We start from the raw sequence: 23,666 nt of genomic DNA on the forward strand, positions 1-23,666 counted from the left end.
TTCAGGCTTGATTCATATAGTTGCATATGTCAGAATTTCTTTCCTTCTTGGTTTTGAATACTATTCCACTACATGAATATACCTCATTTTTATTATTTCAAATTTTCTTTTTTGACTTTTATGAATAATGCTGCTATGAACATAGATATAGAGATATCTGTTCATGTCCCTATTTTCAGTTCTTTTGGTTATATAGCAAGAGTGGTATTGCTGGATCACATGTGAATTCCATATGCATGCCTGACTGCTGCTTGCCTGCCTGCCTGCCTTCCTGTACTAGGGATTAAACCCGGGGCTTTGCACTTGCTAGGCAAGTGCTTTACCACGGATACCTCCCACTTTCTTTTCCTTTTTTAAATTTTTATTTTGAAACAGGGTCTAGCTGAATTGCCCAGCCTGGCCTTAAACTTGTGATCCTCTTGCCTTAACTTCTCGAGTAACAAAAATTATAGGACCAGCTATCAATACTTAATTTTTTGAGGAATCGCCACATCATTTTCATAGCAGCTGTACCATTTTACATTTCCATTAGCAATACATAGGGGTTCCAGTTTTTCTACATCTTTATCAACACTTGTTATTTTTTTAAAAAAAAATAATTGCCAACCGTTAGATCTGAAGTAATATCTCATTTTAGATTTGATTTATATTTTCCTAGTAATGAGTGATGTTGAGCATCTTTTTGTGTCTCATTGCTCATTTGTGTATCTTCTTGGGAGAAATGTCCATTTAAGTCCTTTTATATTAAAAAAAATTTTCATTTTTGTTTTATTTTAGGCAACGAAGGGCTATTGGCCTGTCAGATGCTCCCATCCATTCCCTGCTTACTGCATTGCCGAGTTCATACTAATGTAGTAGCTCTGTGGTTCAGATCCTCTTGCTCTGCTCTTCCGGACTATTTATCATATCAGTGTCAAAAGGTGATGGAGGGATCCTAGCAGAAGCTCTGCTTAATTTTACTCTATCAAGATAAATGGTTTACATATATAAACTTATTTACCAAAGTAAAAATAACTCATGGTACTTTTAATGCAAATGGGGATTATTACAAGTTGTGGTTTATGTGTTTTCTTTTTGATTTCTGGTCAAGAAAGATCCCCAAGAAACTGTATCCCTAACTTTTTACTCAGGATTGTACAGTATGTTTGTGTCCCCAAAAGTGACCTAATCTAATATTATAAAATGCTAATGATTTATATATCATTTAGTGTAGAGGGACTGAAAATATTTATTTTGTTACAAATAATTTTATAGTAAGTTACTCTAGCTTTAGCTAATTTATAGTAAAGACAAGACTTGGTTCTCTGCATTAATGGAGGGGAGACATGAAATTGATAATCCCAAACCTAATTAATATTTGGCTTTGCAATGCAGTATGTTTGTTGGTAGGTAAATTGATACTTTCAATTATGTTTTGCTTATGTCAGTTGGTATAGCACACGTAGGAGATACACAAGCATGCTGGATATTGGGGAAATTCAGTCTCATATTTTTTACTATTATTAACTTGTTAAACATAATTCCAGATTATTTGGCTATAAAATCAGTCTGTTTTCCTTTTGTGCTTATTTTAAAATTTAAAGAGAATCATTGTATTCTTATTTTTAAAACTCAGCCATTTACAAAGTATTATCATATAGAAACAAAACCCAGAGAGCACAATATGAAAGCAAACAATATAAAGACTTTTTGGTATAACAAATATCTTAGTCAGTTACCACTTAGGTCCTTTTGGCAAATCAGAATTTGTGATTAGAGTATAAATGGTGAAACTCATCTTTCCTGGCCTTTGAGTCCACTAGTACTCAATGGATATAGCTGAAGCAGTGACCAGCTAACTATATCATATAGGTTCTTCAGTAAAATATAATCATTTTCATGTTATAGTGTGCCTCTATGGCCTCTGTCAGAATTGTTATCAGTAAAAGAGGTTGTGACTAGTATGAATGTGGACCAAAATCTTGAGATTGTACATTTACTGAAGTAGTATTTTATAAAACCTTATGGTGCTGTGGAAAATATTTATTGTTTCACTTTTTCTGACACTTCACCGTGGATACTATTCAGGTAATACAGTTTTAAGTCATTGCATTAATACTCTGAGAAGTGGTACTTTTATCACCCAGGTCGGGCATTCTGGTTTTAGATGATCTCATCAGCCATATCTGGTAAAGATGCTGAGGGGATTCCCCAAAGCCGATAGATTTCATTAGTCATTTGTGTGTAGAACAAAAGCAAAAACTGTATTTTTAAAAATTAATGTTTAAGTTATTCATTTAGATGTAACATCTTATTAATTTCACTCTTAAAAACATGCAGTAAAACCTTGCTAGAAGAGCAATAAGTGACTGGAATTTCCTGCATGATCAGTTCTTCCTTTTGAATAGAAGATCAGATTTGTTCAGCACTGTCATAATGAGGGGAATGTGCTGACTCTGGGGTTGTGGTGAACACTGGTAGTTAGCCTCATCAGTCTCTTCTTTGTTCCTGCCTGTCAGCAGCATCCCCTATACCTTACCTGATCCTGTTTGTTTTTCTGACAAATAGAAAGGAAATGCTACCACTTTGCAAGTAATGCAGCCTTTTGTGCAGGAGGTGCTCCAGTTTTTTGTGTCCTAATTTATATATGTTTGCATGGTTCCTGAGGCTGGGTCAGGTATGGAGTGATAAGGGTAAGATGCTAGGGATCACGTGAACAGCTCTCAGGGAGAGATTACAATCAGTTTTCTGCTGCTCTTTTGCAGGTTGTGTTCAGGAGCAGCAGCAGCAGTTGTCAAGCGACATGCTTAGCATACAGAGCTGTCTAGTGTTGGGAAATGTATAATGGTGGTAGGTCTAGGAGTTGGAGCAGGATTTTGGGTCTGCCAAAAAGAACATGGTATTACTTTTGTTCTTTTTGAAATCTCTAAATAAAAAGCAGAGTAACAGGGTTTCTACTGAAATGTTTAATAGAATGTTTACAATTTTTATATTTTTATGATTTTTAAAAGCAAATAACAATAATAGAAAAGATTAGATATTAAATGACTTTAGATCAGTATATATTCTACCTAAACTCATTGAATGTTTTTAAGTTCTAAATCAGGCATCATCAATCTTTTTTGCATTATAGGGGATGTGATCATAAAATAAGGAAAATGATGTTTGTGGATAGAGTCAGTCTCTTTATGTTATAGCCATAATTTAGTCAGTGAAAGGACAACATCTGAGATAAGAGTTGTGGGAGGGATACTCAGCTATTTGAGTTGCTGAGATTAGAAATGGCATCTAGTTTGAACCTGGAGAAAAATAAGGAAAGACAGGAAAGCCTTAAGACGCTGTGGAAGAAGAAGGGTCAGACTCCCATCAGAAGGGTTCTTGGGGATTCAGGCAGATGAGAGGCTCAGGGTTTGAAAGTGGACCCTGAATTAGGGTCCTGCTCAAGAAACTACAGGGGGAGGCTGAGCAGTTACCAAGTGCTAATGTGCCAAGCATACCAAGCACAGCATATGCTCTGCAAAGGAGCATTATTTTAAACAAGATTCTATTGTCATTTACCAAAACAGTTGTGGTAGACCTGCAGTATATTGTTTTTATTTTTTCTTTACTTTTATTTCATGTCATTAATATTTTAAAATATTGAGCTGTTTATCTAATTTTTTTATGGATAAACATGATCTTTGTTTCATGATTGTAAGCCACTGGAAGTACAAAGAACGTATTCATGTGTCTTTAAGGTGTTTTGCTGTGTTAAAATTTTAGGAAAAACCCAAGTGAATAACAATTTAAGAGCCATTTATTACCTTATTTTGGAGTTGAATTCTGTAATTTAAAAAAGTTCAGTTAAACATAATAAATACTAAGTGATCTATACTTTTCTTTGGTCTATATGTTCTTCATTATTTAAATAGCTGAATTATCTGATAAGTGATTTGGTAGGCATCAGCAAGAAAAACAAACAAACCCAGAAGTAATTAGAGTGGGATGAAAACAATAGTTTACTAATAACAGCCTCCAAAGAACCTAAAAAATGAAAATAACTCTTCAGTATGATGATCAGAGAACTTCGTGGGCTTCAGACAAATTAGAGTGTGGACTGATTCTCAGGATGTTTGTCTGTATCCCTTCTCTCATCCTAGGCTGGCCACAGCATTTAAAGTTGCCCTTTCTTTATGGACACTTCAATATGTAAAATACAAGTAAATCAGTTAGAAACTTATTAACCAAAGAATCTGAGTGTTCTAGCTATCTCTTCATTGTGTATCCTAAAGCACAAAGCTAGATTAGAAATGGAGTTTAAAGCCATTGATTTATGCCTCTTGTTGGCTACACTGTATAGCAGGAAAAAAGTTCTGAAACTTGAAGCTCTATCTTTTGTGTACTAAAGAAAAAAGAAGTTTAAATGTACCCTGCCCACTGTTGTAAATGAAAAGAAAATGGGTCAGGATTAATGATTGCATGATAGTTAATTTGTTTATGTGTTTGTATAATGAGATTTAAAGAGTTTTTTTTAGGATTAAGAAATGTATGAATGAGTGTGTGTGTGTATGTGTGTGTGTGCACACGCGTGCGTGCATGCAAATGTGAGCATGTAAGTTTTTTTTAAAAAATAAAGCTTATTATTTAATGTTAGAGAAGTTAATTTCCACCGCAAAATTGAGAGGATGGTGGTATAGAGATTTCCCATAACCCACTCCTGACTTTTATAGCTTTCCCCATTGTCAACACCTGCCAACAGAGTGATACATTTGTTACAGTTGACGAACCTGCCTTGATACATTATCACCCAAGGTCTATCCTCTACATTAGGATTCACCTTTGGCATATTTTCTATAGGTTTGAATAATTGTATAACAACATATATTCACCATTATAGTATCATACAAAGTATTTTCACTGCCCTAAAAATTTCCTGTGCTCCATCTCCCACAGTCACTGATCTTTTTACTGTCTCCATAGTTTTGCGTTTTCCACAATGTCATATAGTTGGAGTCAAAAGTATGTATAGTTTTTTCAGATCATTTCTTTCACATAGTAGTATGCATTTTAGTTTCTTCCATGTCTTTTCATGGTTTGATTGCTCATTTATTTTTTGGTGCTAAAAAAATCCATTGTCTGGATGTACCACAGCTTTTTAATCCACTCACCTCACCTACTGAAGAACATTTTGTTTGTTTCCAAGTTTTATCAGTTTTGAATAAAGTTGCTATAAAAATCTGTGTGTAGATTTTTATTTGAACGTATGTTTTCAATCCTTGAGTAATAGTAAAAAACAAAACTGCTGGATTGTATGGTAAAAGTATGTTTAGTTTTGTGACAAACTGCCAAACTCTATTCCAAAGTGGCTATGCCATCTTGCATTCCCAACAACAATGAACTAAAGTTTGTATTACTTGCCTTGTCAGCATTTGGTGATATCAGTTGTTTGAATTTTGGCTATTCTAATAAGTGTATGTGATGTCTCCTTTTATTTTCCATTTCCCTTATGACATAATATGTCAATCATCTTTTTGTGTGCTTATGTATGATCTATATATCTTTGGTGATTGCCTATTATGGTCGTTGGCCCATTTTAACCATTTCTTATTATTAAGTTTGAGCTCTTTGTACATTTTGGGTGTCAGATGTGTCTTTGTCCATATTTTCTCTCAATCTGATTGTCTTTTTTATAGTCTTTTGTAGAGCAGAAATGTTTAATTTTACTTAAACCCAGCTTATTAATTGTTTCTTTCATGTATCATGCCTTGGTGTTGTATCTAAAAACTCATTACCAAACCAAGATTATATAGACTTTCTCCTATGTTATATTCTGGGAGTTTTATAGTTTTGTATTTTACATTTAGGTTTGTGATCCATTTTGAGTTTTTGTGAAGGGTATAACGTCTGTGTCTAGATTTTTTTTTTTCCTGTTTGAGAATGTTCAGTTGGTCCATTATCATTGAAAGGGTCCGGCATGTTTTCTCCATTATATTGCATTTGCTTCTTTGTTAAAATCAGTTAACTATTTTTTTAATGTCTAATCTCTATTCTGCCTCACTGATATATTATTCCTGTTTCTTGCTTTGCCAGTAGGATATTATATTGATTACTGTAGCTTTATAGGAAGTCTTGAAGTCAGAAGTGTCAGTTCTCTAGCTTTGTTCTCCAGTATTGTATGGCCATTCTGGGTCTTTGCCTCTCCATATAAAGTTTAGAATCAATTTGTCAATACCCATAAAATAGCTTGCTGGAATTTTGAATTGGATTGCGCTGGTTCCAAAGATCAAATCAGGAAAAAGAGACATACTGACAGTGTTTAAATCATCTTATGTGGAAACACAGAATGCTCTCCATTTATTTATTTTCTCTTTGATTTATTTCATCAAAGTTTTGTCACTTTTCTTATAAGGATCTTGTTTATACTTTGTTAGATTTACACTTAAGCGTTCATTTTTTGGGGGTGCTAATTGTAAGTGGCATCATGTTTTAATTTCAAATTCTTTTTCATTGCTGCATATAGGAAAGCAGTTGACTTTTGTGTATTAACCTGTATCTTACAACCTGGCTCTAATAGCTAGTTAATTTCAGGGTTTTTGTTGCTATTCTTTTTGTTGATTCATTTGGATTTTTTGCATAAATGATCATTCTAAAACAAAGACAGTTTTTTTTCCTTCTCAGTATACCTTTTATTATCTTTCTCCTTTTTTTTTATCTTCCTTCCTTTCTCTCTCTCTCTCTCTCTCTCTCTCTCTCTCCCCCCCCCTCTCCCTCCCTCCCTCCCTCCCTCCCTTCCTTCTTTCCTTCCTTCCTTTCTTTCTTTCTCTTTCTTTTTTATCTGTATTATACTAGCTAGGACTTCCAGTGTAATGTTGAAAAGCATTGGTGAGAAGGGACATTTTGCCGTTTTCTTGATCTTTGTGGGAAAGCTTCTGGTTTCTCACCATTAAGTTTAATGCCAGTTGTAGATTTTTTTGTAGATATTCTTTTTAAGTTGAGGAAATTCCTGTTTCTTCCTAGTTAACTGAAAGTTTTTATCACAGGCATTGGGTTTTCTAACGTGCTTTTTCTGCAGCTATTGATGTGATTATGTAATTTTCCTCTTTAGTCTGTTGATGTTATGAGTTAAATATTAATTAACTTTTGAAATCAGCCTCACGTACTTAGGATAGAACCTACTTGGTTATAGTGTATAATAATTCTTTTATATTCTTGGGTTTGATTTGTTGATTTTTTTAAAAAAAATCTATGTTCATAACAGATATTGGTCTGAAGTTTTCTTGTAATATCTTTGCCTGGTTTTAGTGTTAAGTAATGCTGTTCTTGTACAATGAGTTAAGATATAGGCTTTCTGCTCTTATCTTCTGGAAGAGATTGTAGAGAACAGGTGTAACTACTTGAATGTCTGGTTGAAATCATCTGTGAAACTATCTGGGCCTAGTGTTTTCTGTTTTGGAAGTTTTATTAGTTATCAGTTCAGTCTCTTTTTAATAGACATAAGTCTATTCAGATTGTTTTTATATTTCAAGGAATTGTCTCATTTTCTCTAGGTTTTCCAATTTGTGGGTGAGCTTTCATAATATTTCTTTTTTGGTCCTTTTAATGTCCAGGGAATCTGTAGTCATAGTCCCTCTTTTATTTCTGGTATTAGTAACTTATGTCCTCTCTTTTTCTCTGTGATATGTACATTTTTATGTCCCTTTTACCTATTATACAATAGGCACTCAGCAATAGACACTTAGTTTATTAAATGAATGACTGTAAAAAAACTTGTCTTCTCAAAATAAGTAATCTGGGATCAGGTAATATGCAAGAATTAGTAATCTTAACTCTAAATAGCTAATGTCAGTCTAAAAATTCATTACTTATTTTAAATGTAGTTTCATCTTTTATAAGGTTTACTTTCATGAGGAGATGGGATGATCATTGCTTGTAGATTCAGGACAGGACCATAGGCAATTTGGGGAAGGTTTCCTAAAAATGTAATCCTGTGTCTCTCCTAAAAGTTAAGTGATCTGATTTTTAGATATAAGTCAATGGAAAAGGGTTTCATATAGCTTATGCTAATTTGTGCCAGGTGAGAGAAAAAACATGATCGCATAATAGAATGCTTACTAGCATGGAGATGGGAGATTTTTCAGAACAAGAATTCAGGCTATTTTGGGGAAATTCAGCAAACTCTGAGAGAGGATAGGAAAACAATTCAGAAATTTACCAGAGGAATTTAACAACAACAACAAAAAATTCCTAGAGTGTGAAAACTATAGTGAATGAACTGAAAAATACAGTGGAGAACCTCAATAGCAGAATTATCAAGCAGAAGAAAGAATCAGTGAACTTGAAGACAGTCTAGCTGAAAATACACAGAGGAGAAAAAAGGAAAAAAGATGAAGAGAAATGAACAAACAAGATTCATTCAACAACTTCAAGAAAGTAAATCTAAGGATCACTGGCATTCAACAGAGACTTGAAAATAAAAAAGACTAGAAAGTTTGTTCAAGGAAGTAACAACAGAAAACTTTCTAAGCCTGGAGAAAGAAAAATATTCAGGTAGAGGAAGGTCAGATGTCACAAGATTCAGCCCAAATATCACTGCCCCATGACATATTGTAATGAAATATGTAAAAGGTTAAGGGCAGTAGAGGATTCAGAAAGCAGCAAAAGAAGCAAATAACATAAAATTCACTCAATATACCCAGGATGAGACTTCCCAGAGGAAACTTTGTAAGTCAGGAAGGAATGAGCAGTGTGCGGAAGGGGAAAATAACCTCTTAACCAAGACTATTATACCCATTGAAGGTATTCTGTAGAATTGAAGGGGAGAGAAGGACTTTTCTAGACAAACAGAATCTGAGAGAATTCATGATGAGAAGATTTCTTCTGCAGGAAATGCTAAAGGGGGTTCTCCAAACTGAAAGGAAAGGATGCTAACATGATTAAAAAAAAAAAAATCTAAAAGTGTAAAATGGACTGGTAAGTAAGTATATAGAGAAATTCAGAATTCTCTGATACAATAAATATTATATGTAATCCACTTACAGCCTTAATATGAAGACTAAAAGACAAAACTACTCAAAGGATTTTAACTGTAAAACTTGTTAAGGGACAGGCAACACAAAAAGATGGAAATTGTTCTATCAAAATTGCATAAGGTGGAGTCTGTGTTTGGGGTTTCTAGAGGAAAATTACCTAATCACAAAAAAGACATTTAAGAGAGAGTTAAAGGAAGAGATGATCTATAAAACAACCAGGAAAGCAACAAAATGGCAGTAGTAAGTCCTTACTAATCATTAATTACCTTGAATGTAAATTGATTGGATGCTCAAATTAAAAGACATAGAGCTGCTGAATGGGTTAAAAAAAAAAAAAAAAACAAGAACCAATGATATGCTGTCTAAAAGAAATTCACTTCACCTATAAGGTCATGAATCTGCCGGAAAGTGAAGGAATGAGAAGAAAATTCTATGCAAATGGAAACCTTTCAAACAAGAGTAGAAGTAGCTATCCTCACATCAGACAAAATAGTCTTTAACTCAAAAACTGTAAAAACAGATAAAGGGATCAATATGATGAGAGGACATAACAATTATATATGCCCAACCTTGGAACACTGAAATATATAAAGGCAAATAGGAACAGACACAAGGGAGAGAGAGAGGACAAAAGAATAATAGTAGATTACATCAGCACCCCACTTTAATTAGTGTGTAGATTATCTATACAGAAAATCAACATTAACAAACTTCTGAGTTAAATAGCATTCTAGACCAAATGGACCTAACAGACATCTATAGAATGTTTCATTCAATCACTGAAGAATACACATTCTTCTCAACAGCACAGAGAACATTCTCCAGGAAAGACCATTTGTTCATCTATAAAACAAGCTTCAATGAATTGTTTAAAATTGAAGTCATATCAAGTAACTGTTTTGAATACAATAACTAATAACGGGAGGAATGGTGAAAACCATGCAAATAACATGGTAGTGAACCAACATCTTCCTGAATGACAAATATGTTAATGAAAAACTTAAAAAGGATATTTGAAGACTCCTTGAGACAAGTGAAAATAGAAACACAATAATCAAAACCTATATGACACAATGAAAGTAGTCCTAACAGAAAAATTTATAGCAGTAAACATGTGCATTAAAATAGTAGAAAGTGACAGTAGAATGAATCAGACATAACTTTCCTATGTTCATATATGAATATACCACCAATGAAATACTACTTTTATTTATTGATATGTGGTACTGAGGATTTAACCCAGTGCCTCATACATGCTAGGCATCATGTACAACCGTAGGAATGGAATCCTAATTAGAATAAGTAATACTCCATGTATGTACAATATGTCAAGAGTACACTCTACTATCATGTATATCTGAAAAGAACAAATAAATATCAAAATAGGAAAAAAATATAATAACTGGAACACAGTTTAAGAATCTAGCTATCTTCTATTAAACCAAAGATATTTGCCAGAAAAAAAAGTAGAAAGCTCTAAAATAAACAAGCTAAAAATCTGCCTCAAGGAAATAGACAAGAACAAACTAAATCCAAAAGTAGTAGCAAGGACATTATAATAAAGATCAGAGCAGAAGTAAATGAAATAGACACTTTAAAAATGATACAAGAGAATAACAAAATGGCTTTTTGAAAAGACAAAGTTGATAAATGCTTACCTTGTTGAAAACAAAGAGAAAAAAAACTCAAATCAGAGATGGAAAGGAAAACATTACAGTGGATACAATAGAAATGCAAAGGATTTAAGAGATAATTTCAAATAACTGTATGCCAATAAATTGAAAATCCTAGAAGAAAGAATAAACTCCTGAGCACATACAACTACTATAGTTGAACCATGAACAGAGAACCTGAACAAAATTGAATTAATCAGCAATAATAGTCTTCCTTCGAAGAAAAGCCAAGGGTCCAGTGGCTTCACTGCTGAATTCTGCCAATCATTCAAAGATGAACTAATACTGTTTCTTTCCAAACTATCCTTAAAAATTGAAGAGGAAAGAATTCTTTCCAAACTCATTACAAAGCCAGCATAACCCTGATGCTAAAACCAGACAGGGACATAACCAAAAAGGAAAATGACACAACAATGTACCTGACAAACAGATTGAAAAATTCTCAACAAGATACTAGTGAGCTGAATTCAACAGCACATTAAAAAAGATCATTGTAATGGAGGTATAGCTCTGTGGTAGAGCACTTAGTAGTATGAGGCCTGGGATTGATCCCAGCACCATAAAAAGAGAGAAAAAAATCAATTTACCATCAAGTGGTATTCATCCCAAGGATGCAGAGACAACATTAAAAAAATCAATAAATGTGATATGCCATCTCAATAGGATCAAGGACAAAACTCATATGATAATTTAAATTTTTTTTAAGTTGTAGATGGACACAATACCTTTATTTTATGTATTTATTGATATGTGGTGTTGAGGATTTAACCCAGTGCCTCACACATGCTAGGCAAATGCTCTACCACTGAGCCACAATTCCAGCCCCATATGATAATTTTTATAGTCATAAAAGTTGTGATAAAATTAAACATCCATTCATGATAAATAAGTAAAGCTTAACAAATTAAGGGAAAGAATCTCCTGACAATAAAGTTCGTATACAATAAACCCAAGTGAATGTTACACTGAATTGGGAAAAGCTGAAAGGTTTTTCTCTAAGATCTGAGATAAGATAAAGAAGCCTACTTTTACTGCCTCTATTTTATTCAATATAGGACTGGAAGTTCTAGCCAGAGCAATTAGGCAAAAGAAAGAACAGATACCCATATTGTGCCTGTTCGCAGATTACATGATTTTATATATATGTAATCATGAGATTCCACAAAAAATGGTTAAAATTAATAAATTCAATAGAACTGCAGAATGCAAAATCAACATACAAAAATCAGTAGTTTCTATGTCAGTAGCAAGCTATCTGAAAAATCAACAAGGCATGAACAAATAACCAACCTAGATATAAATTTAACCAAGAAGGTGAAAGATATTTACAATGCAAACTATAAATATTGACAAAAGAACCTGAAGAGGATACAAATAACTGGAACCATATCCTATGTTTGTAAGTTGGAAAAGTTAATATTGTTAAATGTCTATACTACCCAAGGTGATGTATACATTCAATACAATCTCTATTAAAATACCCCTGTCATACTTCACTGAGATAGGAAAACAATCCTAAAATGTATATGGTAACCACAAAAGATCCTCAATATTCAAAGCAATCTACAGTGTTGGAAGCATCAAACTTCTTGATTTCAAAATGTACTACAAAGCTATAGTAACCAAAACCACATGGTCCTGTCATCAAAAATAGACATGCTGGGCACAGTGGTGCATGCCTGTAATCCTAACAACTTGGGACGCCCCTGGTGATGAAGCTTGAGCAATTTTCTATAAAGTGGAATCATTGTTTCAACCTGGATTGTTGCTTATATTATTAATCTGTGTTGTATCTTCTTTGGAGAATACAAGGGCTGCCAGACTATCAGTACCTATGGAGACAGATAACAGTTGCTCAGCTTTGATTTCTCCCTTTTCCTATTAAACCATCCACAAGATGTGATAGTTTGTATTATTGTTTCATTCTTCTTTCTCCTTCCATTATTATTAGTGTAGCCAATAAAATATTAGTAAATATAATGTGAATAGAGGTCTTAAATGTCTATGTGATTCTATAATTGTGATTCTCCATGAGAATATAATATGCTGGTAATTGCAGCTTTTTCAATGGCATTAATCGGAGCTCAACTCAATTTACAACTTCAAGGCTGGATCCTAACTCTGGAGCCTAGAGCCCTCTAGCACTGCTGTCTTGATGTAGAGTTACCTACCAAGCCAGTTGGATCAGCTAAACATAGTTGACCTGCATGCAGATCTATGAACATGAGAAAAAATGCTTTTTGTTGTTACCGCTGAGTTCTTCTGATGGTTTATTATATAGGATTGTTGTAGCATTAGCTGAGGAGTACATGAGATTGCCTTTGCCTTTGACTTCATTTGCCTGTATGAACTCAGGAAGCCAACATTTACCTGCAGTTGTATATTTATAATTATAATAACTTATAATTCTGATCTAATTAGTTCTGACCTTGAACAGATTCCTTTTCTTTCTTGGATTTAGTTTTCAGCTTTGAAAGGTAAAGGGAGCGATAGGACCAGAATAGATTTTACATCCTCATTTGTTCTGAAATTCAGAGTCTCAGGGCTGCTCCAAGTAAATCAAGACTTTTCTGTCACAGATTGTGTTCCTGACTCTTTCTTCTTAGTTCAAGGAGATTACTCTTCTCCCTATTGTCAAGTGGGGAACAGATTGTTACACATTTCTCTAGAACAATGAGGAAGAACATCCTCTTACTCATGGAGTTTCAGCATAATTCACTGGATCTTTATTTCTTAAATTTTTTATTTATAGATGGATACAATACCTTTATTTTATTTATTTATATGTGGTGCTGAGGATTGAACCCACTGCTTCACACGTGCTAAGCAAGCACTCTACCACAGAGTTACACCCCAACCCAATTCACTGAATCTTAATGTTCAATGGAATCATTTTTTCATGGCCATTTTTTTTTCTGCTGTGCAGGAGAGCTGGCCTTCAGTTGTTCAGACTCTGATTAGACATTGATCAGCTCTAATCTGTAAAATGCTACAGTTGTGACAACTATGTCCACATGCTCTTCCATATTTCTCAGCTCCATTGTAATTGGACTTTCCATGTGACTATGTGACTGAATTCTTACCAATTCTATTCTAATGGATGTTGGTGGAAATGGTGTGCACAATTTTTAGGCATGGCCCCTAAAATATTTTGCCTGCCCTCACTCTATCAGGTGGCTAGATGGAGAGAATCTAGTGAGACTTCAAAAGGGTGAGGATGGGTGTTGCTAACTGGAAGGAATTTGAGTTCCTGAATAGAGCAGAGTCTCTTTCCTTGTCGACTTCCCTAGATTATACCCTTAAGTAAAAATAAGTTTTAGTTGGGTCAGTCATTGAGATTTGGGGATTTGATACAACACTAGCACTACCCTGAATAATTCAACTGCTTAGACCCATGTTCAGTATGTTAGCCAATAGCCATAGGTAGTAAGAGAGCACTTGAAATGTGGCTAGTTAGAATTGAGATGTTTTCTAAGTATAAAATAAACATTGGATTTTAAAGATTTAGTACAAAAAGAATGGAAAATATTTAAAAATCTTAATGTTATTGAAACGATAATATTTGGGTTATATTTTGTTAAAATATATTATTAAAATTAGTTTCACCTCTTCTTATTTTTGATATGACCACTTGAAAAATTTTTTTAAGACTTGATCATTATTTATTGGTTGTTCAAAACATTACAAAGCTCATGACATATCATCTTTCATACATTTGATTCAAGTGGGTTATGAACTCCCATTTTTACCCCAAATACAAATTGCAGAATCACATCGGTTACACATTCACATTTTTACATAATGCCATATTAGTGACTGTTGTATTCTGCTACCTTTCCTATCCCCTACTATCCCCCCTCCCCTCCCCTCCCCTCCCATCTTCCCCCTCTACCTCATCTGCTGTTGTTGAAAATTTAAAGTTAGCGTGACTTGTGTTTTTATTTCTGTTGTACAGTGCTGCCTCTGATATTATTATTAATTTCTTCTTTCTTTTTCTTTTTTTTTTTTAGTGCTGGGAATTGAACCCAGGGTCTACTGCATGCTAGGCAAGCATTCTACCACTGAGCCACATCCCCAGCCCTCTCACCTTTCAACCAAGACCTCAATGTATATTCCCACAAAAATCAAATATAGGGAGAAAAATCAGTGACTGTTCTTTCCTTACTACTAATTCTAACCTTAAATTATGCTATACTTAAACTTTAATGGCAGTTCAGAGGGAATTGTACTTTCAAAGGAAGAATTAACTCTTCCCTCTACTCTGGAAGAGTTTAATATGTATTGTTCTCCTCTTTACCTCCTTTCTATATCTAACTTTTCTTTTTATCTAGTGTGGTATTAATCTGATCCAGTGTGTTCTTCACTTTAGATATCATATTTTTTCATCTCTAGAGATTCCATTTAGGTATTTTTAATATCTTCACTGCTCCATCATGCTCATGTTTTCATCTCCTTTCATAAATATACGGAATGTTTGCTTCTGTAGTGCTGGAGATTGAACCCAGGGCTTCACACATGTGAGGTAAGTGTTCTGTAACTCAACTACACCCCAGGATGTGGATTGTATTTTTAATTGCTGTTTTCTTAATGTCCTGGTTTGATAATCTATCATCTCTGTCATTTCTATTGATGCATTTTCTCCTGATTATTGGTCATATTTTCCTGCCTTTTTACATGCCTGGTAATTTTTTTTTACTAGATGCCAGACATTATGAATTTTATGTTATTGTGTGCTGAATTTTATTGTACTCTTTTATGTTTGGGTACACAGTTGAATTACTTGCAATAAGTTGTATAATTTTAAGACTTGTCTTTTGGCTTTATTATCTGGGTCCAGAGCAGCCTTAAATTTATTCCCACTAGGGCACTACCCTTCTGAGATGTCCCCTGTATCATGGGGATACTTTGATTGTTGGATACAAACTATTTCCATCCCCAATTCTAGTTACCCTGGCTTTCCTGAACTCTTCAGATTTCTCCTTTCTGTGCTGTGCCCTAGAAACTGCTTCCAGGCAGTGCTCTGGGATGGCCAAATAGTTTGCCTTGCTTTTTTACTTGTCTTAGGGGGATCCTATACTGGTTGTTTTTCACTGTCTGAAAATCATGATTTCATAAAGTTTCTTCATTTTCGTAGTTGTTTTAAGACTAGAGGGCAAATCCAGTTCTTGTCACTCTTAGCCATAAGATATAGAGCTCTAACCAGGTTTTAATTTCACAAAGAAGTCATTAAGAAGCAAATGTCACTCTGTATAGACACAGAATACTACTTTGTTGTTTTGATTTGACCAGGTTATTGAAGATAATGCAGCAAAAATTAGGTAGGTGCAGTTATCTCAAAAGAAGAGCCCCTAATTGTGACAACTCAGTGTTGGATTAAGAAAACTAATTGAAGAGGAATTCTTATATCTTCCCATCAGAATAAGGTCTCTGAAGGTTTGCATAAAGAGATACCTATGCAGAAGGGCACAAGAGCAGAAGCCTTTGCTGGAGCAGCCCAAGGCTGAGAACTCTGTGGTAGACCAGTCTGAGCTGACCTATCAGAATTGTGAGTGGTATTTGAGAATGTTCTTTGTGAGAGAATACTGTGTACTCTGGATTACTGATTTAGACTAATGATTTACACAGCAATAATTTTTCAGGGGAAAGAGAAGATAGGGTGGCTGTTTCTTAAATAAGTTTTCCCTCTGTGGACATTAAACTTCTAAATGTGGAAAATTATGGCATGCTCCTGTACTGCCCAGCAGTATTCCTTCTTTACTTCTTCCCCAGATGTTAAGGGTGTGAGTCGGTAAAGGATATTTTTAAAGAGTCATTCCTTCTATGCTCTAGATGTTATCAGTACTGGCATGTTCCTTTGTTAATTTTTTTAAATGAAGTGATTCTTGACTAAATCTTTTCTTGGTTTAATATCATTGGCTGAGTTCTTCTCATGAACTTGGTCACAAAACTCATTGTAGGTAGGTCCTTTGAGCACATAGGAGCAGGAATGACACAGTTCATCACTTCCTCTTCTGTGATCATGATGTTACGATCTATCTCATCTCTCTTCTCTTGGATTCAAGACTTAACTTCAGAATCTTTCCTATCATAACACTTCACACACTCACTACTAGTTAACCTGAATTGCCACTCAAAATGAAACCTATTGCCCTCTCTGTCTTTTGTGTGAAATCAATTTATAACAACCTCCCTTACATTAGGAGATTCCAAACTTGTAGATTGCAAGTTTATTTCAGAGTCACTTCTCCATATGATTTATCTACTATCTATAATGACATTCTAAAAGGCCTCCAAGGAAATGTAAATTCTTATTATAACACGGAAACATTAAATGCAACTGAGTTAGAAGCTGTTCTAAACAGTATCATGTGTTTAGTCTTAATTTCCCCCAAATTTTGTAACACAGATTTTCCTATTTTCTTGATGAATAAATAGGCCTAGAGGGTTTAAGTGACTTGTCTGAGGTCATATAGGTATTTAGTAATGGAGTCAGGACTTGCACTGGGATTTTATAATCTTTCTTGAATATCCTCTGCCTTTTTTTCTTATTTCATTTTTCTTTTCTTTTTTTTCTTCCACACCTCTTGGCTTTGATGAGGAGCAGCTGGCCTTTTGGGAGCTCTGCCAATAAGAGGGTATCCTAATGTCTGTGAGCAGATTGATAAGTCACAGCCTGTCACAGAGAAGGATTCTTTTTCTCCTGAAAAGACGAATTTTGAAAAAAAAAATATGTCAAGAAATTTGTAATGTTTTGAACAACCAACAATAAAAAATTAAAAAAAAAAAAAAGACGAATTTTGCTTTTTCTTTTCCTGGTTACTTGTGGACTTAAAGCCATTCTGACTGCCAAAAGTCCAGCTAGAATAAGGAAAATTGAGAGATTGTAGTAACTTGTTTATTGTTTTAGATTAATTTGGTAGTTGAGTTGGGAAATTAAATAATTCTGTGATTATTTTATTTTATTGAAATACATGATTGTGAAGCCAGAGGAAAACTATTTTCAGCAAGTTAATCACTGATGATTAATTATTTACTGGCATTTTTTGTAGTATTGTAGTAACAATAATCACCTCAAATAAACAAGCAAATAAATTCAACATAAATATGTAGACACATCTACCCATGTATATACATATATTTAATGAAATAAATGTGTTTGATATTATTAACCATCAATATCTTTTCAAGGTTAATAAATTATTTCAGCCACATAAACTTGAGACCCTCTAAATAAAATATTTTTCAGTCAAAGTGCCACAATTAGCCTCCAACAGGGCACAGTATGAAAAATTCAGACTACTGGGCCCTGTCTAGTGTCCTGGGAGCCAGCCCAGGGCAGCAGGAACCCCTGGAGTTCAGGGCCAACTGTCTGAGGCTGGAGCTGAGGCTGGTGTTAGACCAAATGCAGTTTTTCTGTCTGATTCAGGGCTTCATGGCTGCCAATCCCAGAGCCTCAGAGAGGAGAGGGGTCAAGTACCAGTTATGCTAGGCTTCCCATGATTCTCCAGAGACCAAACAATAAAGAACAGAAGGAACATGACCCTTGGGGATTTCAGCTGCATGAACAGATCATAGAGCTAAAAAGTGAAGGTAATCTTTCCTCTACCCTTCCTCTTTTCCTTGTTTCCTTCTTTACATCATTTAGGTACCTGGGCAATGCCATTTGCCCTAGAGAGTTTCCAGTTTGGGGAAATTACATAATGACCATTCCTGAATGGCTAATTGCTGTGGGGACACAGATAACTGTGGGAACACTACTAGGTGTTCAGAGGGGATCATCTTCTCAGTAAAGGTGTGGTGTTCTGCTTAGTGCTCCATGTTTTGGTGCATGGTACAGAGGACCTGGACTAATTTTTTTAAATTGAATAGTGTGACCATATAACTTAGGATGGAAATTAAGACACTTATGGAAGTGAATAAGAGTTTTTTTTAATGAACTTTATGTTTAACTTTTTGAGCAATAGCCATACCCTTTTCCATAGTAGCTATACCATTTTGTATTCCCACCAGCCAATTTCTCTGTCTCCTTATCAACACTTGTTATTGTCCATTATTTTTATTGCATTTATCCTCGTGGGTGTGAAATAATAGCTCATTGTGGGTTTGGTTTGTATTTTTCTACTTCTGTTTTCACATGCTCAGCATCACATCTTATTTGAAGAAATGTCTATAGAATCCTATGCCTATATTTTAATTAGATAATTTGGTCTTTTGAGTTTTTGTATATTCTATATATTAGACCCTTAATAGATGTATGATTTACAGATATTTCCCTCATTCTTTGGGCTCTCTTTTTGCTTTATTATTTTTTAAATTTTTTTGTAGTTGTAGATGGACAGAATGCCTTTATTTTGCTTTTTAATTTTTTTTTAATATGGTACTAAGTATTGAACCCAGTGCCTCACACATGCTAGGCAAGCGCTCTGCCACTGAACTACAGCCCCAGCCCCAGCCCCTCTTTTTGCTTTCTTAATGAGGTCCTTTGAAGCAAAAAGTATTACATTTTGATTACATCTAGTTTATTTTTTGTTTGATAGTATCTTTGGTGTCATATTTAAGAAATCATTGCTTAATCCAAGGTAATGCAGATTTTCACCTGTACTTTCTTGTAAGAGTTTTATAGTTTCAGTGCTTATATTTAAGTATTTGATTAATTTTGTGTTTCTATTTGTATTATAAAGCAGAGACCCAGATGTATTCTTCCCATGTAGGTATCCAGTTGTCCCAGCACCATTTGTTGAAGGATTATTATTTCCTCATTGAATGGCCTTGGTACCTTTGCCAAAAATCAATTGACCATAAATATTTGGATTTATTGGTTGGACTCTCAATTCTGCCTCATTGTTTCATACATCTGTCCTTGTGCCACATGATCTTGATTATTGTAGCTTTGGAGTAGCTTTGGAATTGGGACATATGAGTCCTCCAACTTTTTGTCTTGGTTGTTCTGTGTTCCTTGCAATTTCATATGATATTTTTGGTTTCTGTCCATTTCTCAAAAACAAAAGTAGACAAAGATTCTGCTCAATCTATAGGTTAATTTGTGGAATATTGCCATTTTAATAGTCTTAAATCTCCTAATCCATGACTATGCCTTTGCATTTAATGTCTTTAATTTCTTTCAATGATGTTTTGTAGTTTTTATTATATAAGTCTTATACTTTGTTGGTTAATTTATTCCTAAGTATTTTATTTTATTTTATTTTTTTGTGGTGCTAGGGATTTAACCCAGAGCCTTGTGCATGTGAGGCAAGCATTCTACCAACTGAACTATATCCCCAGCCCTATTTTATTCTTTTTGATGTTCTTGTAAATTTAATTGTTTCATTAATTTCATTTTCAGATTGGTCATTGCTACTGTATAGAAAACAACTGATTTTTGTATATTCATCTTATATACTGAAACTTAGATGAAATAATTTATTATGAATTATGGTAGATTTTTTTGTTTGCTTGTTTTGTTTTAGAGTAGGTTCTTTAGAGGTTTCTATATGTAAGATGTCAATTAAAAATAGAGATAAGTTTTCTTTTTTCCAATCTGAGTGACTTTTTTTTCTTGAATAATTGCCCTGACTAGAACCTCCAATACAATATTAAATAGAAGCAGTGAAAGTGAGCAGCCCTTGCTTTGTTCTTGAACTTCGAGGGATAGCTTTCAGTCTTTCACCATTAAATATGATGTTAACTACTGTGTTTTTCATGGTTTTCTTGATCAGATTGTGAAAGTTTCCTTCTATTCTTAGTCTCCTGAGTGTATTTATCATGATATAATGTTGGATTTTGTCAAATCCTTTTTTCTGTATCTGTTGATAACCACATTTTGATACAAACCTCAAAAACTCGTTTTTTTGCATTTCATTTAAGGATGCTCTGATAAAAGATTTCCAATTAATTTAGAACAAATTTGGAGATTGTTTTATGTAAAAGTTCAGTGTCACTCAGGATACTTAAGTTGATTTCAAAAGTATTCCTTAGAGGTTTGGACTTTCTGAAATGTAATTGATGATATATAGTAAAAAGTTTGAACTGTCATACTGAAGCATTTAAAAACATTTAACATTTTTATTAAAAAAATCTTGCACTCTGAATATATAAAGTATGTACAAATTTTAATTAGTTGCTACTTTGGTAGTATATCATAATTTACAATATAATTTTAAATATATTTATAATTAAAAATTATGTACACAATGAATTATAAGTACACTTTTGATTATTAGAGTCGTAATTTGATATGCACATTAGTTTTATTACAATTAAAAAACTCTACCAAATTTGTACTTATAAAACCATTGCAAAAATAAATAATTCTATCTTTAATGTCAATTTTTTAATTGAATTTATAACATTCAAAATAATGTCAAATGCTTTTGGCAGAATAATCATTTTAAAATTTAATTCAATGAAAACTTGAGGTATTGTTGGAATTAACTGATTTTCTGTCTGAACCATCTGATAACACTGGTTTTGAGGTAGCATCATTTAACTGTTGGCAGGGTTCTTCTACTGTTAATTTGTTTTTTGTCTATGCATGAGAAAACTTGGAATCAATAATGAGTAAAACCTAGTTTTGGGGGGGAATCATTTGCTCACATGAAAAGTTGTGCTTTGTGGAATGATTTGTAAACACACCTTCTGCAGCTGCATATGACAAATTAATATCCTTGGATGCCGTCTTCTTAAAATGATTGTTAATTTCTGAAGCAGACGCTTCTCATTCTTATGTAGTCAGATCACAGCAGTAGGTGGTAAATATAGACAAACATTTTGTTCAAGTAACATCCATCATCTACTGTCTTGTGAAATGGAAATTTGGTATTTAAATTTTCACTAAACATTTTCGTTTTTTTAGTTTATTGCTCCCAAAAGAATTCACTGCAAAATATTAAACAAATAACAAAATAAATAAATAATAGTAAATTAGCATCATATACTAAATGATAACCAAAATAACAAGAGCATCCAGAAAACGTCCCTTGTGTTCTGCCTTTTTTTTTTTAATCTCATATTTCATCTACACTAACCCTAATAACTTCTCACTAACCCTTCTAATTAGTGGTCCAAGCACTTTATGCATTGGAAAGTCTGTGTATTGGCCATGACACAACAGGCTGGTAAAAGTGACAGATACTTCCAAGCCTTGGAGTTAGCTGGTCCTACTTGTTGATGTACTTAATTTTATTAGTGCAAATCATCTGTGAAAGGGATATTGTATAAGAGAAGAATTGGGAAAAGAGGAATTATAGATCATCTTCTTTCAAATGTGTTAAATTAATAAATTTGTGCCTGTGCATGAGTCTCACATGCCACTAGCTGAAACTATAGTAGAAGAAGTGTAAAGTGGAAATCTATCCCAGTTTATTTTAATGAAATTTTTGATAATAATACTTCAGTACAAGATGGGAATTCTAGGATGAACAAGAGGGGATGCCAGGAAAAAAGTGTATTTTGGGACTGTCCTTGGAAAATCAGAATATGTGGTCTCCCTACTTCTAATGGTCTGGGAGAGAGAGTCGTCTGGGATAGGAGAGAACAGGGGAAATGGTTGATGACATTCATTCTTCTCTTTTATGTTTATTCAAAGACTTGAAAATGACAATTTTTTCTTTGATGCCTAATGGGATCTAGACTGGGTTCCATGGGATATGGTGACTGTCTTTAATCTTTTAAGTAATCTTTAGTTAAGTCTTTAAAGAGTCCTGAATAGGTGGTTTACACAGAAATGGAAGTGGGAATATGTGTAAATCTACTTCAAATTTTGATTTCACCTGGACATCTCAAGCTCCTGAGAGCAAGTAACATTGTCTAACCTCTGTTCTGCCAGCCCTAGGGCTTGGTAGTATCTTTCCAATTTTGCTAACTCTGGAGTGCATCACTAATCTTTGCTAAGATTTTCAGCTCTTTCATCAACTTGGTAATTAATTCTCTGTATTCAGTTCTTTGTTGGAAATTTTTGGAATGATTCCTGTTTTCTGATTGAACCTTGATTGTTTTGGATCTTCTCCCCACTTCTTTTTTTTTTGTCATAATCCTTCGGTGCTTGGTGTTGCCCACCTTATCATTATTCTATTTAATGGGACCTGGGATTTTCTGCATTTTACATACCTCATCTTCCATCTCCAATCAAAATTTGCTAAGTCAGCTATTTGACATACAGTTGTCTTGCCAAGGTGTTATGTCATGATAATGGATTACTATGAATTGCTTTCAAGAGTATTCAAACTCTGCACAGAAATGTATGGCCGCATGGTGAATTGCTCAAAAGAAGGATTTCTAATGAATGTTAGAATTTCGGGCTTCTTCTGGGAGCTCCTAAAACTTCACTAGGCGCATAGTGCTCTTCTGCTGAGAAACTTCTCTTTTCTCAAACTGACCAGAATTTGGGAAGCTGAACATGAAATGATGCCACTGATTGAAAACAGCCAAAGGTTTTTTGGCACTTTTTTCCTGAAATGGAAAAAACCTGCAAATGAACAGAATAGCTAAGTCCTATTATCTAGAGGTATACATGAAGGGTGGAAGAGGAGTGTGGACTTCATGGCTTGAGAGAGGACCTAGATAGGCAGATGGAGAAATGATAGGGCAGGTAATTGTGTTTGAGTTCCACAGTAGTCAGTCTACAGGGAGAACTAGAATTAGGATGTAGGCAGGAGGAAAAGATGAGGAAAAGAAGCAGAAATGGACATAGGGCTTTGTGAATCCTCACCTGCTTCAAGGGCACAACCTGAGAACAACAGAAACCACTCTTCACCTGGGCAGGTGATAAAGCCCATAACCCCCTTGTATGCAGCCTGGCCACCTCCTTCTTAGATCAGCCTCTCTTAAACAGTCATCCAGAGATTCTCCTGAGGACAAGTAATGTCAAGCAGAGTGATCTACAGTGAGAGATTCTTCTATAGCCCTAAAAGTAGTCATTACCCAAAATAGGCACCCAACATGTTCACTTATGATTTGCCATAAATACCAGCACTACCAATATTATCTTGATACAAGGAGCTGGCTTTTA

General features: G+C 34.2%; 1 protein-coding gene across 5 annotated transcripts in view; it reads left to right on the top strand.

Moving 5' to 3' along the window:
- Positions 1 to 17,455, top strand: part of Ap4e1 (adaptor related protein complex 4 subunit epsilon 1) — a 77,775-nt gene extending 60,320 nt beyond the window's left edge. The window contains exons 21-23 of one of the 5 annotated variants that reach the window (XR_006855438.2): positions 778 to 920; positions 14,671 to 15,182; positions 16,078 to 17,447. Coding sequence is in view for 3 of the 5 variants with exons in the window: in XM_046461434.2 (XP_046317390.1) it covers positions 778 to 920; positions 14,671 to 14,706 (179 nt within the window). In the remaining 2 variants the exon portion in view is untranslated. Of the gene's footprint in view, positions 1 to 777; positions 3,853 to 14,670 lie in introns of those variants that run through there. The other 4 variants (XR_006855439.2, XM_046461434.2, XM_046461436.2 and 1 more) reach the window with 4 other exon arrangements.
- The last annotated feature ends 6,211 nt before the right edge of the window (positions 17,456 to 23,666 follow it).

The sequence above is a fragment of the Marmota monax genome, unplaced genomic scaffold, assembly GCF_021218885.2.
Source record: "Marmota monax isolate L192 unplaced genomic scaffold, Marmota_monax_Labrador192_F-V1.1 WCK01_AAM20220418_F8-fsc00001, whole genome shotgun sequence".
NCBI classification, from domain to species: Eukaryota; Metazoa; Chordata; class Mammalia; order Rodentia; family Sciuridae; genus Marmota; species Marmota monax.